Here is a 19,192-nt window from a genome sequence, read left to right as displayed (position 1 = left end):
ACTCACTGCTCTTTCACCTTCTTGTATCTGAGATCTAACTCGTGTGTCATAGATTGGTTTCACTGTTAGTTATCTCAATGATGCTAGTTTATCTTTAGTAATGGCTTCTGCAATTAACTCACATAATAACATCTGGGATCCCCAAAGTTTCCATGTAAGCTCACGTATTTTTTTCATTGATGTGGTATCCCTTGGAAACATTATTCAAACATATGGCTATTTTATAAAATACATTTTGATTTTTTTAATAGTACTTCATTAAAATTTATTCTTAGCTTTCCTTTTTTCCAGTGGAACAAAGAATCTCAAGTCTCTCTATACAAGCCTAATATCCTATTTTTAACATAACTGTGGTTCCTGTAAATTGGTATATTAACCCATTTTCTGTGCACATGAACACCAATACAGTGTTTGTTTATTAGGACCAGGAATTTTTGTGAGAGGCAATAGGAATGAGTGAAATAATAAATAAGATGTCAGACTAATACACTATTCTGTTTTCTCAATGTTTTAATGAAATTCATTCTAGAAATATGTATCATATGTCAAAACTTGATCCTTAAGAATTATGTATTGGTGTTAATGTCACTTACTCCAAGAACGAAATTCAAATTAAACTTGGAAACTAGCATATACATTCTGATGAAATCCTTTGCCAAAATCTGGGACAACGTAATACATTTGGATCAAGTTGAAAATCACATGACACCAGGTTTTAGTCCACCAGGTTTATTTAAAAGTACAAGCTTTCGGACTGCTGTATTTTCAAATAAATCTGTTGGACTATAACCTGCTGTTGTGTGATTTTCTACTTTGTCCATCACAGTCCAACACCAGCACCTCCAAATTTGGGTTAAGCAGTTTCAGAGTTGCTAGGTAGCAACATTCAATTCTGCCCATCAGAACGTTATTGCATTTTTTTCATAGGTCACTGAGGACAGTTTGAAGGTCACTGGAAAGCAGTTCCGGGGTGAATTAAAAAAAAAATAAAATGGCTCATTGCAGTGAATTGCAGTTCCAGGATCACTATAGTGAGAAAAAGACAGAGACTGGGCAGACTCATGTTCAAAGTGTGAACTTTTAGCTGTCCTGCAGGGAAGGTATCATGAGCAGTTGGATGGCTTGTATTGTTAGGACAAATTTAGGAGAAAGTTCCAGGAATTAGTAAGCAGCAAGAATTTGGAGTCAGGACTCGGAAGAAGTCCTGAGGAGCTGTGAAAGTGGGAAGATTGTTTCGTGTGTGTTGGAAGATGCTATGAAGGACTCCAAAAAAGCCTTTGAGCCTTCAAGTTTCAGTGTAGCTGAGAAGGTAAAGTCTTTGGACAGACATACAAACATACGAAATTGGAGCACAAGAGAACCCATTCATTCCAACCTTCTCTAGTCAACCTTCTCTGAATCATGTCCAATACATTTACATCCTTCCTTACATATGGAGACCATAACTGCATACAGTATTTGTGATTTAGCCTCACAAATGCCCTATGTAATGTAAGTGTATCATCATTACATGCTGCGCTCATGTACAAATGTTTTGTGATTATGCTGTTGATACCTACACCATTCTACGGCTCAAAACTCCTCCTGCTAAAGTGAACAAATTCACATTTTTCCACATTATACTCCATCTGCCAGATTTTTGTCTGCTCACTCAATATATCTGTCGTCATCTGGAACTTCCTTATGTTTCTTCACAACATTCTTTACTACCAATGTTGGTGCTGTCTGCAAATTTACCATGCCTTTGTGTCAATGATATAAATTAGCATCAGCAAGATGTAGAGCACAGAAACACACCCTTCAATCCAACTTATCCATGTCAACCAGATATCCTAAATTAATCTAGTCCCATTTGCCAGCACTTGGACCATATCCCTCCTAACCCTTCCTATTCATAAACCCATCCAGATGCCTTTTAAATGCTGTAATTGTACCAGGCTCCACCATTTCCTCTGGCAGTTCATTCCATACATGCACCACCCTCTCTTTGAAAAAGTTGCCCTTTAAGTCCCTTCTAAATGTTTCCCCTCTCACCTTAAACTTATACTCTCTAGTTCTGGGCTCCCCCATCCCAGCGAAAAAATCTATTTACCCTATCTATGTCCCTCATGATTTTACAAACCTTTCTAAGGTCACCCCTCAGCCTCCAGGGAAAATAGTCCCAGACTATTTAGCCTCTCCCGATAGTTCAAACCCTCCAATCCTGGCAACAACCTTGTAAAACTTTTATGAATTCTTCCAAGTTTCACAACATCTTTCCAATAGATGAGAATTGCATACAATATTCCATATGTGGCCTAACCAATCTCCTGTACAGTACCAACTTTACCTCCCAACTCCAATACTCAATGCTCTGACCAATAAAGGCAAGAATACCATATGCTTTCTTCACTATCCTATCTACCTGTGACTCCACTTTCAAGGAACTATGAACATGCACTCCAAGGTAACTTTGTTCAGCAACACTTCCTAAGGCCTTACCATTAAGTGTATAAGTCCTGCCTTGATTTGCCTTTCCAAAATGCAGCACCTCACATAATTGAGCCCCCAGAATAGACATTTAGAGGAGTCCGCTAATCACATTCTGCTCATTGGAATCATTTATGCATCTGTTTTCTATTATTTATACTAGGCCACAAACAGCATTTGACTGATGAAGCTGAGCAACATTGGGGCGCAGGGAGTGCCCAAGAACAGATCTAGTTTAGTGAAGTTGACTATGGGTGAATAGCTGGAGATGTGCCTGTGAGCAATTGCTGGAGTGCAGTTTTCAGAGTCCTAGGGGAGCAGGCATTGTGGTAGACCAGTACGGGACGGCTCTTGAGAAGGAGTTTCAAGGATGAATCATCAAGAGTAGAGAATTGAAATCCCTTGTGAAATTTAATACGATTTGATGACCCACCATGGTAATAATATCTGGTGGGGAGTTACCAAGCAACTTGTAGGCGGCACGGTGGCACAGTGGTTAGCACTGTTGCCTCACAGCGCCAGAGACCCGGGTTCAATTCCCGCCTCTGGCGACTGACTGTGTGGAGTTTGCACGTTCTCCCTGTGTCTGCGTGGGTTTCCTCCTGGTGCTCCGGTTTCCTCCCACAGTCCAAAGATGTGCAGGTTAGGTGAATTGGCCATCCTAAATTGTCTGTAGTGTAGGTAAGGGGTAGACGTAGGGGTATGGGTGGGTTGCGCTTCGGCGGGGCGGTGTGGACTTGTTGGGCCGAAGGGCCTGTTTCCACACTGTAAGTAATCTAATCTAACCCATGGGATCTGTTTTGATCATACTTATTATTTAATATGTGCTGGAGGGTTCAATTATAGTACGTTGCCCATCCTCAGCACATATTAATTCTGGGTGCTAGAAAAAGTTGTGTATTGTAGATTATTTTACATTTCTAATTTGTATATTCAAGCATTGTTGTTTGTTCAAAGTTGTGAAATCGTATGGCTTTTTTTTTCATAGGCCTCCTGAATCTCACTTTCATCCATTTTAAAAGTTGATGTAATTTCATGATATCAAACAGGATCATAACAATAATGTTCATGGGTCTGACCTGAGATCATATCACAATGTAATTTCATGATATGTTGTTTAGTTCTTTAACTGTTTGTTTGATATTGCTTCTTTATATTCTAGCCACCTTTAAATAACAATTTCTGTGAATTGTTTGGTATGCTGCTGGACTGGATCTCTGATGGTTACCTTTGTTATTTGACTCCAGAAGATGAAAATGATGTTCAGAAGTCATTGGGTCCCAATTGTTTACCTAAAAAATCTATTCAAGAGAAGTGTGTAAAGGTATGCATTTTTCCCTTCTCAAATGTTTTTAGTGTTCCTTGGTATTAAATTATTTTGTGATAAAACTACAAGCAGGAAATGGCAGTACTATTCAGCAGATCTTGGCAAAGGAGAATAACATTAACATTGAATCACGCATTTCAAAATCCTATGTTTATTATTTACTCACTGTATAACTACGATGGTTTCAAGAGCAGGTCAGAGTCTAGAAATATTGCAGCAAGTGACTCACCTCCTGACTCCCCAAAGCCAGTCCACCATGTACAAGGCACAAATCAGGATTGTGTTGAAATATTCACCACTTGCCTATAAGAGTCTTCTCAGTTGTCCTGCCTTCAAGGAGAACAGCCCCAACTTCTTCATTCTATCCTTGTAACTGAAATTTCTCCTTCCTGGAACCATTCTTGTCAATTGCTGTGCACTCTATGGTGCCCAGAACTATACACAATACACCAGCTAAGGCCGAGCCAGAGTTTTATAGAAGTTCAGCATTACCTCTTTACTCTTATACTCCATGTCTCTATTAATAAGGCTGAGAACACTATGCCTAATGAGCTGCTCTTTCCACCTTCAGTGATCAATGTGCATGTACACCCAGGTGCCTGCGCTCCTGCACCTTATTTAGAATTGTAGTCCTATTTTCTATTGTCATGCAACCAGAATGCATCACTTCACACTTATCCGTCTTGTGTCATCTGCAAATTTTGAAATTCTCCAACATACACCAAGATCTAGATCGTTAATATATATTGGGGAAAGCAAGGTTCCCAATGCTGACCCCTGAGGAACTCCAGTACAAACATTCCTGAAACCCAAAAAATATCCATTGACCATTACTCTCTGTTTCTATCTTAGCCAATTTTGTATCCACATTGCTCTTGTCCCTTTTAAACCTTGACCTATAATTTCACGTGCAAGTTTATTGTGTAGCTTGAGAGCAAACATCTGGAAATGTATGTGTAATGAATCATTGCTGTTATCCTGTCAACCCTTTGTTAGTTTTTCAAAAAACTCCAGTGCACCAGCAAGACATGATAGAGTAGTGGTTAGATCTGGTGTACAATAAATGGCAGCAAGGTTAAGTTGAGAGTTGTAGTGGAATGAAGAGTGTAACTGCGTTAAGGGGAGTTGGATCTCTCTGCATTCCCATTGGAGTAGTCCCAGTCAACTCCAGTAAGGGCCAGGATTCGTTCCCCCTAGGGAGGTAAGGAGACCAATGTCAGGCAACCCTTTACCCTAATAAAAGGGCTTCTATTTAATTTATTCATGGGTTGTGGACATCACTGGCTGGGCCAGCAGGAAATCTCTAGTTGCCCCAGAAGGCAGTCCAGAGTCAGCCGCATTGCTGTGGTCTGCAATTACATAGGCCAGACTGGATAAATAGATAAGATCTATTACTGTCTAAAACCAGTAATTTTTCCGACAATCAAGAATGTTTCATGGTCATCAGTATTCTCTTAAATCAAGAGTTTTTTTGTATTCAGTTTCCACCATCTGCCATGGCAGTATTCAAAATCAGGTCCCCAGACATTAACTAGGCCTCTGAATTAGTAATCTAGCAATATTAGCACTAGACCATGGTGAAAGTGAGTGGCACAGTTGTTAGTCCTGGTGGTCAAAAGATAGTGTGGTGTTTGGAGGAAGCGAGGAGGCAGTGCAGGGTTAATGATGAGGGGATTTTATGTGGGTCAGAGCAAGGAAGCGAAGATGTTGCAGGCAATAGTGGTAGCAGCAGATATCCAGGTCCCTGTTGAAGAATTGTGACGCCATCTTTGCTTTTTCCGACATCTTCCAGAAACATCTTTAGCTGAGCAGCCTCAGTATGCCAGTGCTTGTTCGCTTCTATAACAATCATTTAAAGAGTGCAAAAGCAAAAAGCTTGCCAGTCTTTTGGCAAATATCTGCCGAGCGTTGAGTTGTTTGAGCATGTGGCAAGGTGGAGCTGGAATTGGGCATGAGATATGCCATGGGGTGGGTGAGCTATTTCATGTGGCAAGTTTGCTAAGGTATGTCAAAAACACTTGCTTCATCTTACAGCCAAAAACTCTCCAAAAACTCAACACAAACTCGGACTTGCCTTAAAAAAATAAGATTCAGCTGCAGATAACTGACGAAAAAACTGGAGAGATTTGAGGGGGGTAAATATATGGTTGTAGAGGTGGTGGAAGCAGAATCAAGAATGAGTTATAAAAGAGAACTGGTAAATACCTGTAAGCGAAAATGTTGCAGTGCGATGGGGAATGGGGCTCATTGGATAAAGCTTGCAAAGATCTGGCACAGGCAGTTTGGGCTGATCAGCCTCTTGAGTTATTATTTTCTATTTCTAACTTAAGTGATTTTGAATGTACTTTAAATTGAATTGTATACTAAATTGCTCATTGTTTTGACAAAACAATGGTTGATTTTTTTTCCTTACCATACCTTCTGAATGTAATGTTTTTCAGATCTTACCCCTCATCACCGCACAAATTCATTTGATCCCACCTGGGGATATCAAATTGCAGCTCTCACTGGTAAAGTTCATTTACTGGGCTTTAATGCATATAGACAGAGAAGGGATGCAAGTAAGTACAAAGACCTTTTCCTTCCCTTTCAGGGATTCGAGGAGGGCTTCAATATGCTCAATAAATGTGAGGCTTGAAAACAATATATTTAGAAATAAAACCTCAAAATAGCATGCCCTTCTGGAGATAGCAACATTTTATACGTCAATATTTATTGAAATACTTCCTTCAGACATTAAGAATCATAATTAACTTTTTTTGCCATCTCTTATATGAAGCAAGTGTTCCAGGATTTTTTAGTTTATTATCAGAGATTCTGTTTGAGTAAATAAGCAGAAACAGTTTCTAGTGACAAAATAGCTTATTGATTCAAGGAACCAAACAGTATTGCAGTTACTTTGTGACTGTTGTGGTTCTGTTCGCCGAGCTGGGAATTTGTGTTGAAGACGTTTCGTCCCCTGTCTAAATGACATCCTCAGTGCTTGGGAGCCTCCTGTGAAGCACTTTCTGTGATGTTTCCTCCAGCATTTATAGTGGTTTGTCTCTGCCGCTTCCGGTTGTCAGTTCCAGCTGTCCGCTGTAGTGACTGGTGTATTGGGTCCGGGTCGATGCATTTGTTGATGGAATCTGTGGATGAGTGCTATGCCTCTAGGAATTCCCCGGCTGTTCTCTGTTTGGCTTGTCCTACAATAGTAGTGTTGTCCCAGTCGAACTCATGTTGCTTGTCATCTGCATGTGTGGCTACTAAGGATAGCTGGTCGTGTCGTTTTGTGCCTAGTTGGTATTCATGGATACGGATCGTTAGCTGTCTTCCTGTTTGTCCTATGTAGTGTTTTGTGCAGTTCTTGCATGGGATTTTGTACACTACATTGGTTTTGCTCATGCTGGGTATCGGGTCCTTTGTCCTGGTGAATTGCTGTCTGGACAACGGACCTGATACCCAGCATGAGCAAAACCAACGTAATGTACAACATCTCATGCAAGAACTGTACAAAACACTACATAGGACAAACAGGAAGACAGCTAACGATCCGCATCCATGAACACTAACTAGCCACGAAACGACACGACCAGCAATCCTTAGTAGCCACACACGCAAATGACAAGCAACATGAGTTCGACTAGGACAAGCCAAACAGAGAACAACAGCCAGGGAATTCCTAGAGGCATGGCACTCATCCACAGATTCCATCAACAAACACATCGACCTGGACCCAATACACTGGCCACTGCAGTGGACAGCTGGAACTGACAACCGGAAGCGGCAGAGACAAACCACTATAAATGCCGAAGGAAACATCACAGAAGCGTTTCACAGGAGGCTCCCAAGCACTGAGAATGTCACCTAGACAGGGGACGAAACGTCTGCAACACAAATTCCCAGCTCGGCAAACAGAACCACAACAACGAGCACCCGAGCTACAATTTTTCTCACAAACTTTGAACACTTACTTTGTGACTAGAATGCTTACTTAAACATTTACTTTTTAATTTCTGACTTATTTACAAAATTTGTTGGTTTAAAAAAAACCTGGTTCCATGAGCATTACATGACTTACACGTAAAACTAAAGTTTGGAGCTTGAGCCTTTGCAATTGTCCAACGCATCTGAGATTCTTTCAGCTTTTCTGAATGAGACAGGAGGATGATATAGGCTGCTGCAGGATGGTAAAGGAAGAGAAAAGGAATATAGTGCTAATAGAGGACAGTATAGTTAAAGGGATTGACTGTTCTCTGCAGTAAAGTGTATTATTCCACCTGGCTAAGTTGTCTGTGGTTCAGGACATCTGCTTAGAGCTGGAAAAGAATTTGGAGTAGGAAAGAAAAGTTCCAGTTCTGGTGGTCCACTTGGTTAACAATGACATCGGCAGGTCAAAGCAAAAAGGTTGTGCACAATCAGTTTGAGGAGCTAAACACCAAGTTACGAAACAGAATCTCATCATCTCTGGATTATTACCTAAACCATGTGTAAATTTGACATAGGGCAAATTAGAATGAATGGCTAGAAGATGGGAGAAGTTGGTTTTGATTTGTGGGTCACTGGCACCAGTATTGTGAAATATGTGATCAGTACTATTGGAATGGTCTACACCTGAGGCCAATGTCCTTGTGAGCCATATAACTAGAAAAGTAGAGAGAATTTTAAACTGAATAGTGGGAACAAGGGATCAAATTTGAGAACATGTGATAAACCAGAGTGGAACCACAACCAAAAAGAAAGATCTTAATATGAGAAGTTAAAACGGACCATGAAAAAAGGGTTGGAGAGTAGACCAACAGATAAAATTCAAGCAAATACTAGACTATATATCTGAATGCATATAGCATTCGACAGAAAACGGACAAACTGAGAATGTAAAAAGAAATAAACAAATACTATCTGGAAACTATTACAGAGAAATAGCTACACGATGAAATGGATTGAAACAGGGTATTTAGAGAGTACAGGGTGCTACATAGAAAATGGTGGAAGGGTGCTCTATTATTCAGTGATAGAATTAGCACAATTGAGAGGGATGACCTTAGTTCAGGAAACCAGGATTGGGGACAGTTTGAACATAGACAAGAAATTATAAAAGAAAGAAGTCATATGTGGAAGTAGTGTATTCTCTAACAGCAACAACTTGGTAGAGTGGAGCATACTGATTAGCAAGGTTAAATCTCACAGAATACAGGGAGAACTAGCCTTTTGGATACAGAACTGGCTCAAAGGTAGAAGACAGAGGGTGGTGGAGGGTTGTTTTTCAGACTGGAGGCCTGTGACCAGTGGAACGCCACAAGGATTGGTGCTGAGTTTTCTACTTTTTGTCATTTACATAAATGATTTGGATGCGAGCATAAGAGGTACAGTTAGTAAGTTTGCAGATGACACCAAAATTGGAGGTGTAGTGGACAGCGAAGAGGGTAACCTCAGATTACAACAGGATCTTGACCAGATGGGCCAATAGGCTGAGAAGTGGCAGATGGAGTTTAATTCAGATAAATGCGAGGTGCTGAATTTTGGGAAGGCAAATCCTAGCAAGACTTATACACTTAATGGTAAGGTCCCAGGGAGTGTTGCTGAACAGAATGACCTTGGAGTGCAGGTTCATAGCTCCTTGAAAGTGAAGTCGCAGGTAGATATGATAGTGAAGAAGGGGTTTGGTAGACTTTCCTTTATTGGTCAGAGTATTGAGTACAGGAGTTGGGAGGTCATGTTGTGGCTGTACGGGGCATTGGTTAGGCCACTGTTGGAATATCGCGTGCAGTTCTGGTCTCCTTCCTATCGGAAAGATGTTGTGAAACTTGAAAGGGTTCAAAAAAGATTTACAAGGCTGTTGCCAGGGTTGGAGGATTTGAGCTATAGGGGCTACAGGGAGAGGCTGAACAGGCTTGGGACTGTTTTCCCTGGAGCATCGGAAGCTGAGGGGTGACCTTATAGAAGTTTACAAAATTATGAGGGGCATGGATAAGATAAATAGACAAAGTCTTTTACCTGGGGTCAGGGAGTCCAGAACTAGAGGACATGGGTTTAGGGTGAGAGGGGAAAGATATAAAAGAGACCTACGGGACAGCCTTTTCACACAGAGAGTGATACATGTATGGAATGAGCTGCCAGAGAAAGTGGTGGAGCCTGGCATAGTGCAACATTTAAGAGGCATTTGGATGGGTATATGAATAGGAAGGATTTGGAGGGATATGGGCAGGGTGCTGGCAGGTGGGACTAGATTGGGTTGGGATATCTGGTCGGCATGGACGGGTTGGACCGAAGGGTCTGTTTCCATGCTGTATGTCTCTATGACTGTATAAAGGAATAAGTAATTAGATCTTGTCAGAAGGCAATAATCATGGAAAATTTTAATTTATGTATAGGTCAAAAAAGTGACATGGGCAAAGATAACCTACACAAGGATTTTATATTTCCCTATAACTATTGCAATCCACACATTTTATACCTCCCCTGTGCAGCAGAGCCAACTGTGGTGCAACAAATTTGGCTGTTGCTTTCCTCTCAAGAGGGCATTCGCTTTAACAATAACAAAAGCGGTATATCTGTTTTGCAGAGTAATAGCTGCAGAGGACTCCTGCACTGCCTGCCTAACCATCTTGCTCTGTGTGGTGGTCACCACTTCCTGTAGAGTCTTAGCCTGTAGTGTGACCATCTTTCTATATATTGGATTAGTGGTGCTGGAAGAGCACAGCAGTTCAGGCAGCATCCGAGGAGCAGCAAAATCGACATTTTGGCAAAAGCCCTTCATCACCTTTTACCACCTTTCTATGTATGTTATCCCCAGAACTTTCTGCCTCATGGATGCTCCACAGTGTCCCTAGCTACCGCTCCCACTCTGAAACCCAGGTTTCAAGGAACTGCAACAAGGGACATTTCTTGAAATCATGCTCACCCTGGATAGTGGAAAGGTTCCCAGTTTCCCACAAAGAGTAGAAAGAGCACACATGCCTTTGAGTTCTCCTACCATGACTTACTCCTTTTAAATTAAACATTTTAGAAGGTGCTTAATATCAAATAATATTAATTACTTGGGACCCTTATAACCTGGTCATCCTCACAACCATAAAGCACAAAAAAAAGAAAGTACCTCTTCCCCTCTTCACTGAATTCCCACTCTGCTCCAAATTCCAGGATCGCACTCACTTTAGCTGTGTCTCACTCGGATATTTTCTCTCCAAATTGCTCCAAATTGCTTACTAATCTAAGTAGCACAAAACAGTAAGTTGGACTAAAGGAAGTATTTCAGGATGGCAGTGCAGTGCTATGGGGATTAGTGGTGGGTCCACAGTTATTTGCAATATATGTTAATGACTTGTAAGAAGAATGTGAATATACTATCACCAAGTTTGATCATGACACAAAAATACGTAAGAAGACAAGTGGTGAGGATGACATAAAAAGAATCTGCAGAGGATATAAATAGGTTAAATGAGTGGTTAAATCCTGGCAGATGAAATATAATGTGGGAAAATGAGGTTATGTACATTGGCAGGAAGGACAGAGGAGCTGAATGTTATTAAAGGGTACTGTAGAAAGTCATGGAAGAGAGCTGTGGGATCGTGTTCAAAAAATGACCGAAATCAGTGAGCAGCAAAAATAGCATCTTTATTCAGCATCGCAGTAGCATAGTTCGAGGTGGTGATGGAATCCAGCAGTACAGTTCTTACAGTTGCCTTTTTATACACAATTCTTAAATGAATTAAAAGTCTATCACTATGGTGCTACATAGTTTTATCTATTGTATGCGAAAAGTTTGCTTGACATCTGTCCTGGGGAAGCAGGAGATGGTTTAAACCTTTGCTAAGCCTTGATGGGATTAGAGTGTCTGTCCAGTCTGCTTCCATAATTAAGAGATATTAGTCCTTTCATCTTTTAAGTTAGCGGATGTTAGTAAATATACTAGACCTATATGATCTAAATAAGTCAGAAATTATACATGTGCTTAATAAAAGTATAGAGGGTATTCAACTGATTACCGTAGCTAGGTTGTGAGATTTTATTTACTATTGGCCAATTTGACAGTTCTCATTCATTCATGCAATTGCATGAAAGTGCTGTTTTGATAGTAAGCTTCTTAAAGGGGATGACGGCACTATTTAATATGTATTTAACAAGTACACACTAGTTGGGGAAACTGTTACATGTTCTGCATCTATTCAGGTCCCGAGAGACCATTAGTAAGAGCTGATTAATATTATTATCTTTCCATAGTTTCGGGTGAGTCTTGGAGACACGGTGGCGGGAGTGGCATTGTTCTGAATAAGTTACAATAATGACACATATTCAGGGATAGTCTTCGATATAGAAACAGGCCTAAATGCTGCTTGCAGCATGGGGTTGATAAGGATTGAAGGTGTGAAGGAGCAGAAATGGGCTGGAAGAGATGTTTTAATTTAACCTATCTTGTAAACAGTAAAATCTACTACAAAAAAAACGCGGTTTTAAGAATGAATGAATGAAACGTGTTATAGAAAACATTGCAAGTTAATGAAGAGTTATGAATGAATGGGAATGCAGTATTAGTAAATATAGTGATCTGGTGAGTGAGTTAGTAAAGAGAACTATAATACAACATCTCACAGAGGTATTTGCATGAATCACAAAGAGCATCCAAGTTCAGCAGATAATAAGAAAGACAAATGGAATGTTGGCCTTTATTTCAAAGGGAATGGATATAAAAATAAAGAAGTGTCGAGAGTGTGGTGCTAGAAAAGCACAACAGGTCAGGCAGCATCCGAGGAGGAGGAGAATCAATGTTTCGGGGATAAGCCCTTAATCAAGAAGTGCTGATGAAGAGCTTATGCCCAAAATGGCACACTCTCGATTCTGATCTCCAGCATCTGCAGTCGTACTTTCTCCCATAAAAATAAAGAGGTCTTGCTAAAATTATACATGGCACTGTGAATACTGGGAATAGTTTTGGGCCCCTTATCTAAGGAAAGATGTACAGGCATAGGAAGAAGTCAAGAGAAGGATCACTATGTTGATCCTGGGCAAGGAGAGATTTTCTTATGAGAGGATAGTGTCAGATAGGCTTGTATTCATTAGAGTTTAGAAGGATGAGAAGTGACTTTATTGAAACATATAAGATTCTTAGGGAATTTGCTAGGGTAATTGTAGAAATGATGCTTCCCCTTGTAGGAAGGGCTGGCATAATTTCAGAGTAAGTGGTTGTCCATTCAAGACCAAGATGAGCAGGAATCTCTCTTAAAGGGCAGTGCATCTATGGAACATTTTATCAGAAAGAGGTGTCGATACTGTGTTGTTAAGAATATTCAAAGCTGAGATTGAGTTTTAATAAGTGTGGGAATTGAGGGATATGAAGAAAAAACGAGAGTGTAGCTGAGGAATATCAGATCACCCATAATGTTATCATATGGCAGAGCGCTGTCATTGGACTCATGGTCAATTTCTATTTGTATGCTGTACGGTCTTAAAGGACAGGAAGCAGTAAATTACAGTCCAGTTAACTAATGTCTGTCATAAGGAAAATGTTAGGAACTATTGTTAGAGTTGGAGCAGAGCACTTAGATTCGCTCAAAATAATCAGGTAGAGTCAACATGCTTTGTGAAGAGGACAATGTGATCAACCAGTCAGTTGGAGTTCTTTGAGGAAGCAACATACCATTGATAAAGGGGAAAGAGTGGTTACATCAAAGGTTATTGAAGAAGATAAAAGCTGTTTGCTTAGGTGGGAGAATATTGACGTGGACAAAAGATTGGCTTTTTAGTAGCAAAACCAGAAAGGCAAATTATTTGAATAGTCATAGAGTTGGAAAGGGGGAGGTGCGTTGAGACCTGGGTGCCTTGTGCACTAGTCATTCAAAGCAAGTAGGCAGGTACAGCAGATGGTGAAGAAAGCAAGTAGTGTATTGGTCATCAGAGCAAAGGGATTCAGGAACCGAGATGTCTTATGACAATTATACAGCACCGTCGCACAGTGAGGCCATACCTGGAGTATTGTGTGCAGTTTTGGTTGTCTTATCTGAGAAAGAATGGTTTGCTAAGAATGGATTACAACAAAGATTTAACAGACTGATTGCTGGGTTGGCAGGACTGACATATGAAGAGAGACCAGATTGATTAGAATTATAGCCATTGCAGATTAGAACAATGAAGAAGGATCTCAGAAAACTATAAGACTCCAACAGGACTAGACGGAGGAAAAGATATTGCCAACAACCGGGGAGTCCAGAACCAGGGGTCACAGTCTAAGGATATGGGGTAAGCATTTAAGACTGAGATGAGAAATCTTTTCATCCAGAGTGTGGTGAGCCTTTGGAATTCTCTGCCACCTAAAACAGTTGAGACCAAAACATTGAATGTTTTTCGAGAAGAAGGTAAATATATTTATTAGAGATTAAAGGATATGGGGAGAAGTGGGAACAGAGTATCTAGTTGGATGATCAGCCATGATCATATTGAATGGCAGCGCAGACCTGAAGGACTAAATGGCTTGCTCCTTTTCCTGTATTCTATTTATCGGTGTGCTCAATGGAATCATGAGTTAGAGATGGGGCTATATTCATGTGGAAATGATTCTCTGAGCCACATTATATCTGAAGATAGTTCCTCAGTAAGAACATTAAGATTAATGAATTTATTATTCTGTGGCATCTATATTCTAACGTAAACCCAGCACAGAATAATTTGAGAAAAAGTTTCATATCTCAGAGAACTAAAGTGAAATGAGCTTGAGAAGGTTCAATCCAATTCTTAGTGAACATGTTGAATCTGCTGCAGAAAACTGCACAAAATGCCAGTGAAGCTAACAGTCTTATTTAGACCATAATATTTCTGGAGCACTGCACTTTTTAGTATGAATTTCAGTGTTCTCTTTTCACATTTTCCCTTAAGTGTCCAACACATGTTAAGAGTCTAAGAAGTATGAGAACCAAATGAATGTCTGGTTTCAGAACCCAAAATGCATTAATCTTGTAAGGTTATGTTTCTGTACATTAAACAGAAAACCACATTTTGCAATTTTATTAATATATGCCTTTGATCTTTATGTTAATCCATTTAATTAATATCAACTTCCTTGTTGCTAAGATCAGAATGCCTACCTGCATCACTTGCTCTGGTAACATTTCTGAAAAGGCTGACATTGTCCTGTTACTGGTTGGCATACTACTGGTATTGCAACTGTTAGTTGCTGGAAGGACTTCAGATCAGAATTGATGATCTGGAATCTGAGCTTCAAACACTGTGGCACATCCGGGAGGAGTGAGTTACCTGGATGCTTTGTTTCAAATTCAGTTTGTGATCAGGAACAACAGGATGTGAATGTAAGTGAGGCAGGTAGGGAAATTCTGAACTGAGGAGTGGAGGAGCCTCAGCCCTTGACCTTGTCCAACAGGTATGAGATGTTTACTCCCTGTAAGGATGAGGAAAAGGGCTGTGGACAAGATGAGCCAACTGACCACGGCACCATAGTGGAGAAGGCCATTAAAGAGGGGGGAGCAAAAAGACAAGTAGTTGTTATCGGGGATTCTATAATTAGGGGGACAGAGCGTATCCGTTGTGAGCTGGATTGGGAGACCCACATGATGTGTTGCCTGCCCAGTGCCAGGGTGCAGGACATCTCCGACCGACTTGAAAGCATATTGGAGCTGGAGGGAGAAGATCCAGTTGTTGTGGTCCACATTGGTACGAACAACATAGGCAAGGCTAGGAAGGAGGACGTGTTTGGGGAGTATCAAGCACTAGGAAGGAAATTGAAGAACAGGACCTCCAGGGTCATAATCTCTGGATCACTGCCCGAGCCATGTGCTAACTGGCATAGGGATAAGAAAATTAAAGAAGTAAACACGTGGCTAAGAGATTGGTGTTGGAAAGAGGGATTCCACTTCATGGGACATTGGCATCAGTTTCGGAACCAGGACGATCTGTACCGATGGGACGGTCTCCACCTGAACCGATCTGGAACCAGTGTTCTGGCGAAAAGATAAATGGAGTGGTCAGTAGGACTTTAAACTTGTGAGTCGGGGGAAGGGAAAGGGAAAGCAAAAGGGAGTATGGAGTCAAGTAGAAAGATAAGCAGCAGGTTAGCCAGTGTGCAGGGCTTAAGTTCAAGACATACTAGGAATGAAGCAAAAAGGAAGCATAGCTTAGGACATATTACTAGAGATGTTGGAAATCATGAGGATAAGACAATTAGCATTAAGGTGCTTGACCTGAATGCTCGTAGTATTCCTAACAAAGTAGATGAATTAACGGCACAAATCATCTTGAATGATTATGATGTGGTAGGCATCACAGAGACATGGTTGCAGGGGGTTCAGGACTGGTAGTTAAACATCCAAGGATTGAGAACCTATCAAAAAGGGAGGTGGGAAGAGGCGGTGGGTTTGCCTTATTAGTTAAGAATGAAGTTAAATCTATGGCACTAAATGACATAGGGTCAGATGATGTGGAGTCTGTGTGGATGGAGTTGAGGAACCACAAAGGCAAAAAAACCAAACTAGAAGTTATGTACAGACCTCCCAGCGGTGGTCAGGACCAAGGGCGCAATTGTACCAGAAATAGATAGGGCATGCCAGAAAGACAACGTCACTGTGATCATGGAGGACTTCAATGTGCAAATAGACTGGGTAAATAATGTTGCTGGTGGAACCAAAGAAAGGGAATTCATGGAGTGTTTACAGCATGGCTTTTTTGGAACAGCTTGTGATAGAGCCCACAAGGGAACAGGCTATTCTGGACGTAGTGCTATGTAATGAGCCAGACTTTATAAAAGATCTTAAAGTAAAGGAATACCTAGGAGGCAGTGATCATAATATGGTAGAGTTCAGTTTGCAGTTTGAAAGAGAGAAGGCAAGATCTGATGTAATGGCATTCCAATTCAAGAAAGGTAATTACAGGGGCATAAGAGAGGAACTGACGGAAATCGACTGGAAGCAGAGCCTAGTGGGGAAGACAGTAGAGCAACAATGGCAGGAGTTTCTGGGTGTAATTGAGGACACAGTGCAGAGGTTCATCCCAAAGAAAAGAAAGATTACCTGAGGTGGCGGATTAGACAGCCATGGCTGACAAAGGAAGTCAGGAAATATATCAAAGAAAAAAAGAGAGCCTATAAAGTGGCCAAGGGCACTGGGAAATCATAAGATTGGGAAGACTACAAAAACAAACAGAGGATAACAAAGAGCGAAATAAGGAAGGCGAGGATCAAATATGAAGGTAAGCTAGCCAGTAATATTCAAAATGACAGTAAAAGTTTCTTTCAATACATAAGAAACAGATGAGAGGCAAAATTAGAAATTGGGCTGTTTCAAATTGATGCAGGAAGGCTAGTGATGGGAGATAAGGAAATAGCTGGAGAACTTAATAAGTACTTTGCATCAGTCTTCACAGTGGAAGACATGAGTAAAATCCCAACAATTAAGGAGAGTCAAGGGGCAGAGTTGAGTATGGTAGCCATTTCAAAAGAGAAAGTACTCGAAAAGCTAAAAGGTCTAAAAATTGATAAATCTCCTGGCCCAGATGGGCTACATCCCTAGTTCTGAGGGGGGTGGCTGAAGAAATAGCAAAGGCATTGGTTGTAATCTTTCAAAGATCACTGGAGTCAGGGAAAGTTCCAGTTGCTGCTGTTGTAATCCCCTTGTTCAAGAAGGGGTCAAGACAAAAGATGGAAAATTATAGGCCATTTAGCCTAACCTCGGTTGTAGGTAAAATTCTAGAATCCATCATTAAAGATGAGATTTCTAAATTCTTGGAAGCTCAGGGTCAGATTAGAACAAGTCAGCAGGGATTTAGTAATGGGAGGTCATGCCTGACAAACCTGTTAGAATTCTTTGAAGAGATAGCAAGTAGGTTAGACCAGGGAAACCCAGTGGATGTTATCTATCTAGACTTCCAAAAGGCCTTTGATAAGATGCCTCACAGGAGGGTGCTGAGTAAGGTGAGGGCCCATGGTGTTCGAGGTGAGCTACTGGCATGGATTGAGGATTGGCTGTCTGACAGAAGGCAGAGAGTTGGGATAAAAGGTTCTTTTTCGGAGTGGCAGCTGGTGACAAGTGGTGTCCCACAGGGTTCAGTGCTGGGGCCACAGCTGTTCACTTTATATATTAGTGATCTGGATGAAGAGACTGGGGACATTCTGGCGAAATTCGCTGATGATACAAAGTTAGGTGGACAGGCAAGTAGTACTGAGGAGCTGGGGAGACTGCAGAAAGATTTAGACAGTTTAAGAGAGTGGTCCAGGAAATGACTGATGAAATTCAATGTGAGCAAATGCGAGGTCTTGCACTTTGGAAAAAAGAAAACAGGCATGGACTATTTTCTAAACAGTAAGAAAATTCATAAAGCCAAAGTACAAAGGGATCTGGGAGTGCTGGTCCAGGATTCTCTCAAGGTTGACTTGCAGGTTGAGTCTGTGATGAAGAACGCAAATGTAATGTTGTCATTTATCTCAAGAGGGTTGAATACAAAAGCAGCGATGTACTTCTGAGACTTTATAAAGCTTTAGTTAGGCCCCATTTAGCATACTATGTCCAATTTTGGGCCCCACACCTCAGGAAGGACATAGTGACACTGGAACGTATCCAGCAGAGATTCACACGGATGATCCCTGGAATGGTAGGCCTAACATACAATGAAGGGCTGAGGGTCCTGGGATTGTATTCATTAGAGTTTAGAAGGTTGAGGGGAGATCTAATGCATGGATTAGAAAGGGCGGACGCTAGGAATATGTTTCCATTAGGCGGGGAGACTAGGATCCATGGGCACAGTCTTAGAAATAGAGGGTGTAAATTTAGAACGGAAATGAGATATTTCTTCAGCCAGAGAGTGGTGGGCCTGTGGAATTCATTGCCACAGAGCGCAGTGGAGGCTGGGACGTTAAATGTCTTCAAGACAGAGATTGATAAATTCTTGATCTCACAAGGAATTAAGGGCTTACGGTGAGAGTGCAGATAAGTGGAGTTGAAATGCCCATCAGCCATGATTAACTGGTGGAGCGGACTTGATGGGCCGAATGGCCTTACTTCCACTCCTATGTCTTATGGTCTTGAGTACCAAATATGAAAAGTATTTTAATCTTTAACATTGTGTTCCAAATGAGTTGTTTAAAATATCATTATGTTTTGAGATGGTATTTACTTTAGGGTAAAATGAATGGGATCAAGAGACTTGTGAACCCTCTCTGACAAAAATGTCTACCAGCACTACCTTGCTTCCTTGCAAGAAAGGGGCTCCTGCAATGAGGTCAACATTACCCATCATCTTGGCATTGGTTCACATATCCAGTGGACACTGAGTATGGTATTCCTGGCACATCCTGGCAGTTGCCAAACTACCCATTGAGACAGCCAGTGCTTGCTTGCCAGAGGTAGAATATTACAGATAGCACTGACGCCTTCTTCCAACCTTAGAGTCAGTTTGCCCAGTAGCTCCAACAACTCTGCA

The 19,192-nt window shown here is 41.1% G+C and overlaps 1 protein-coding gene across 2 annotated transcripts in view; it reads left to right on the top strand.

Moving 5' to 3' along the window:
• The window catches only part of LOC140481405 (coiled-coil domain-containing protein 138-like), a 114,006-nt gene that overhangs the window by 72,700 nt on the left and 22,114 nt on the right, over positions 1–19,192 (top strand). For both annotated transcript variants that reach the window (XR_011961521.1, XM_072577547.1), the window contains exons 10-11: positions 3,632–3,793; positions 6,238–6,357. Coding sequence is in view for 1 of the 2 variants with exons in the window: in XM_072577547.1 (XP_072433648.1) it covers positions 3,632–3,793; positions 6,238–6,357 (282 nt within the window). In the remaining variant the exon portion in view is untranslated. The remainder of the gene's footprint in view (positions 1–3,631; positions 3,794–6,237; positions 6,358–19,192) is intronic.

This window comes from Chiloscyllium punctatum, chromosome 9 (assembly GCF_047496795.1).
Source record: "Chiloscyllium punctatum isolate Juve2018m chromosome 9, sChiPun1.3, whole genome shotgun sequence".
Taxonomy (NCBI): Eukaryota; Metazoa; Chordata; class Chondrichthyes; order Orectolobiformes; family Hemiscylliidae; genus Chiloscyllium; species Chiloscyllium punctatum.
This window is presented reverse-complemented; position numbering and strand designations above follow the sequence as displayed.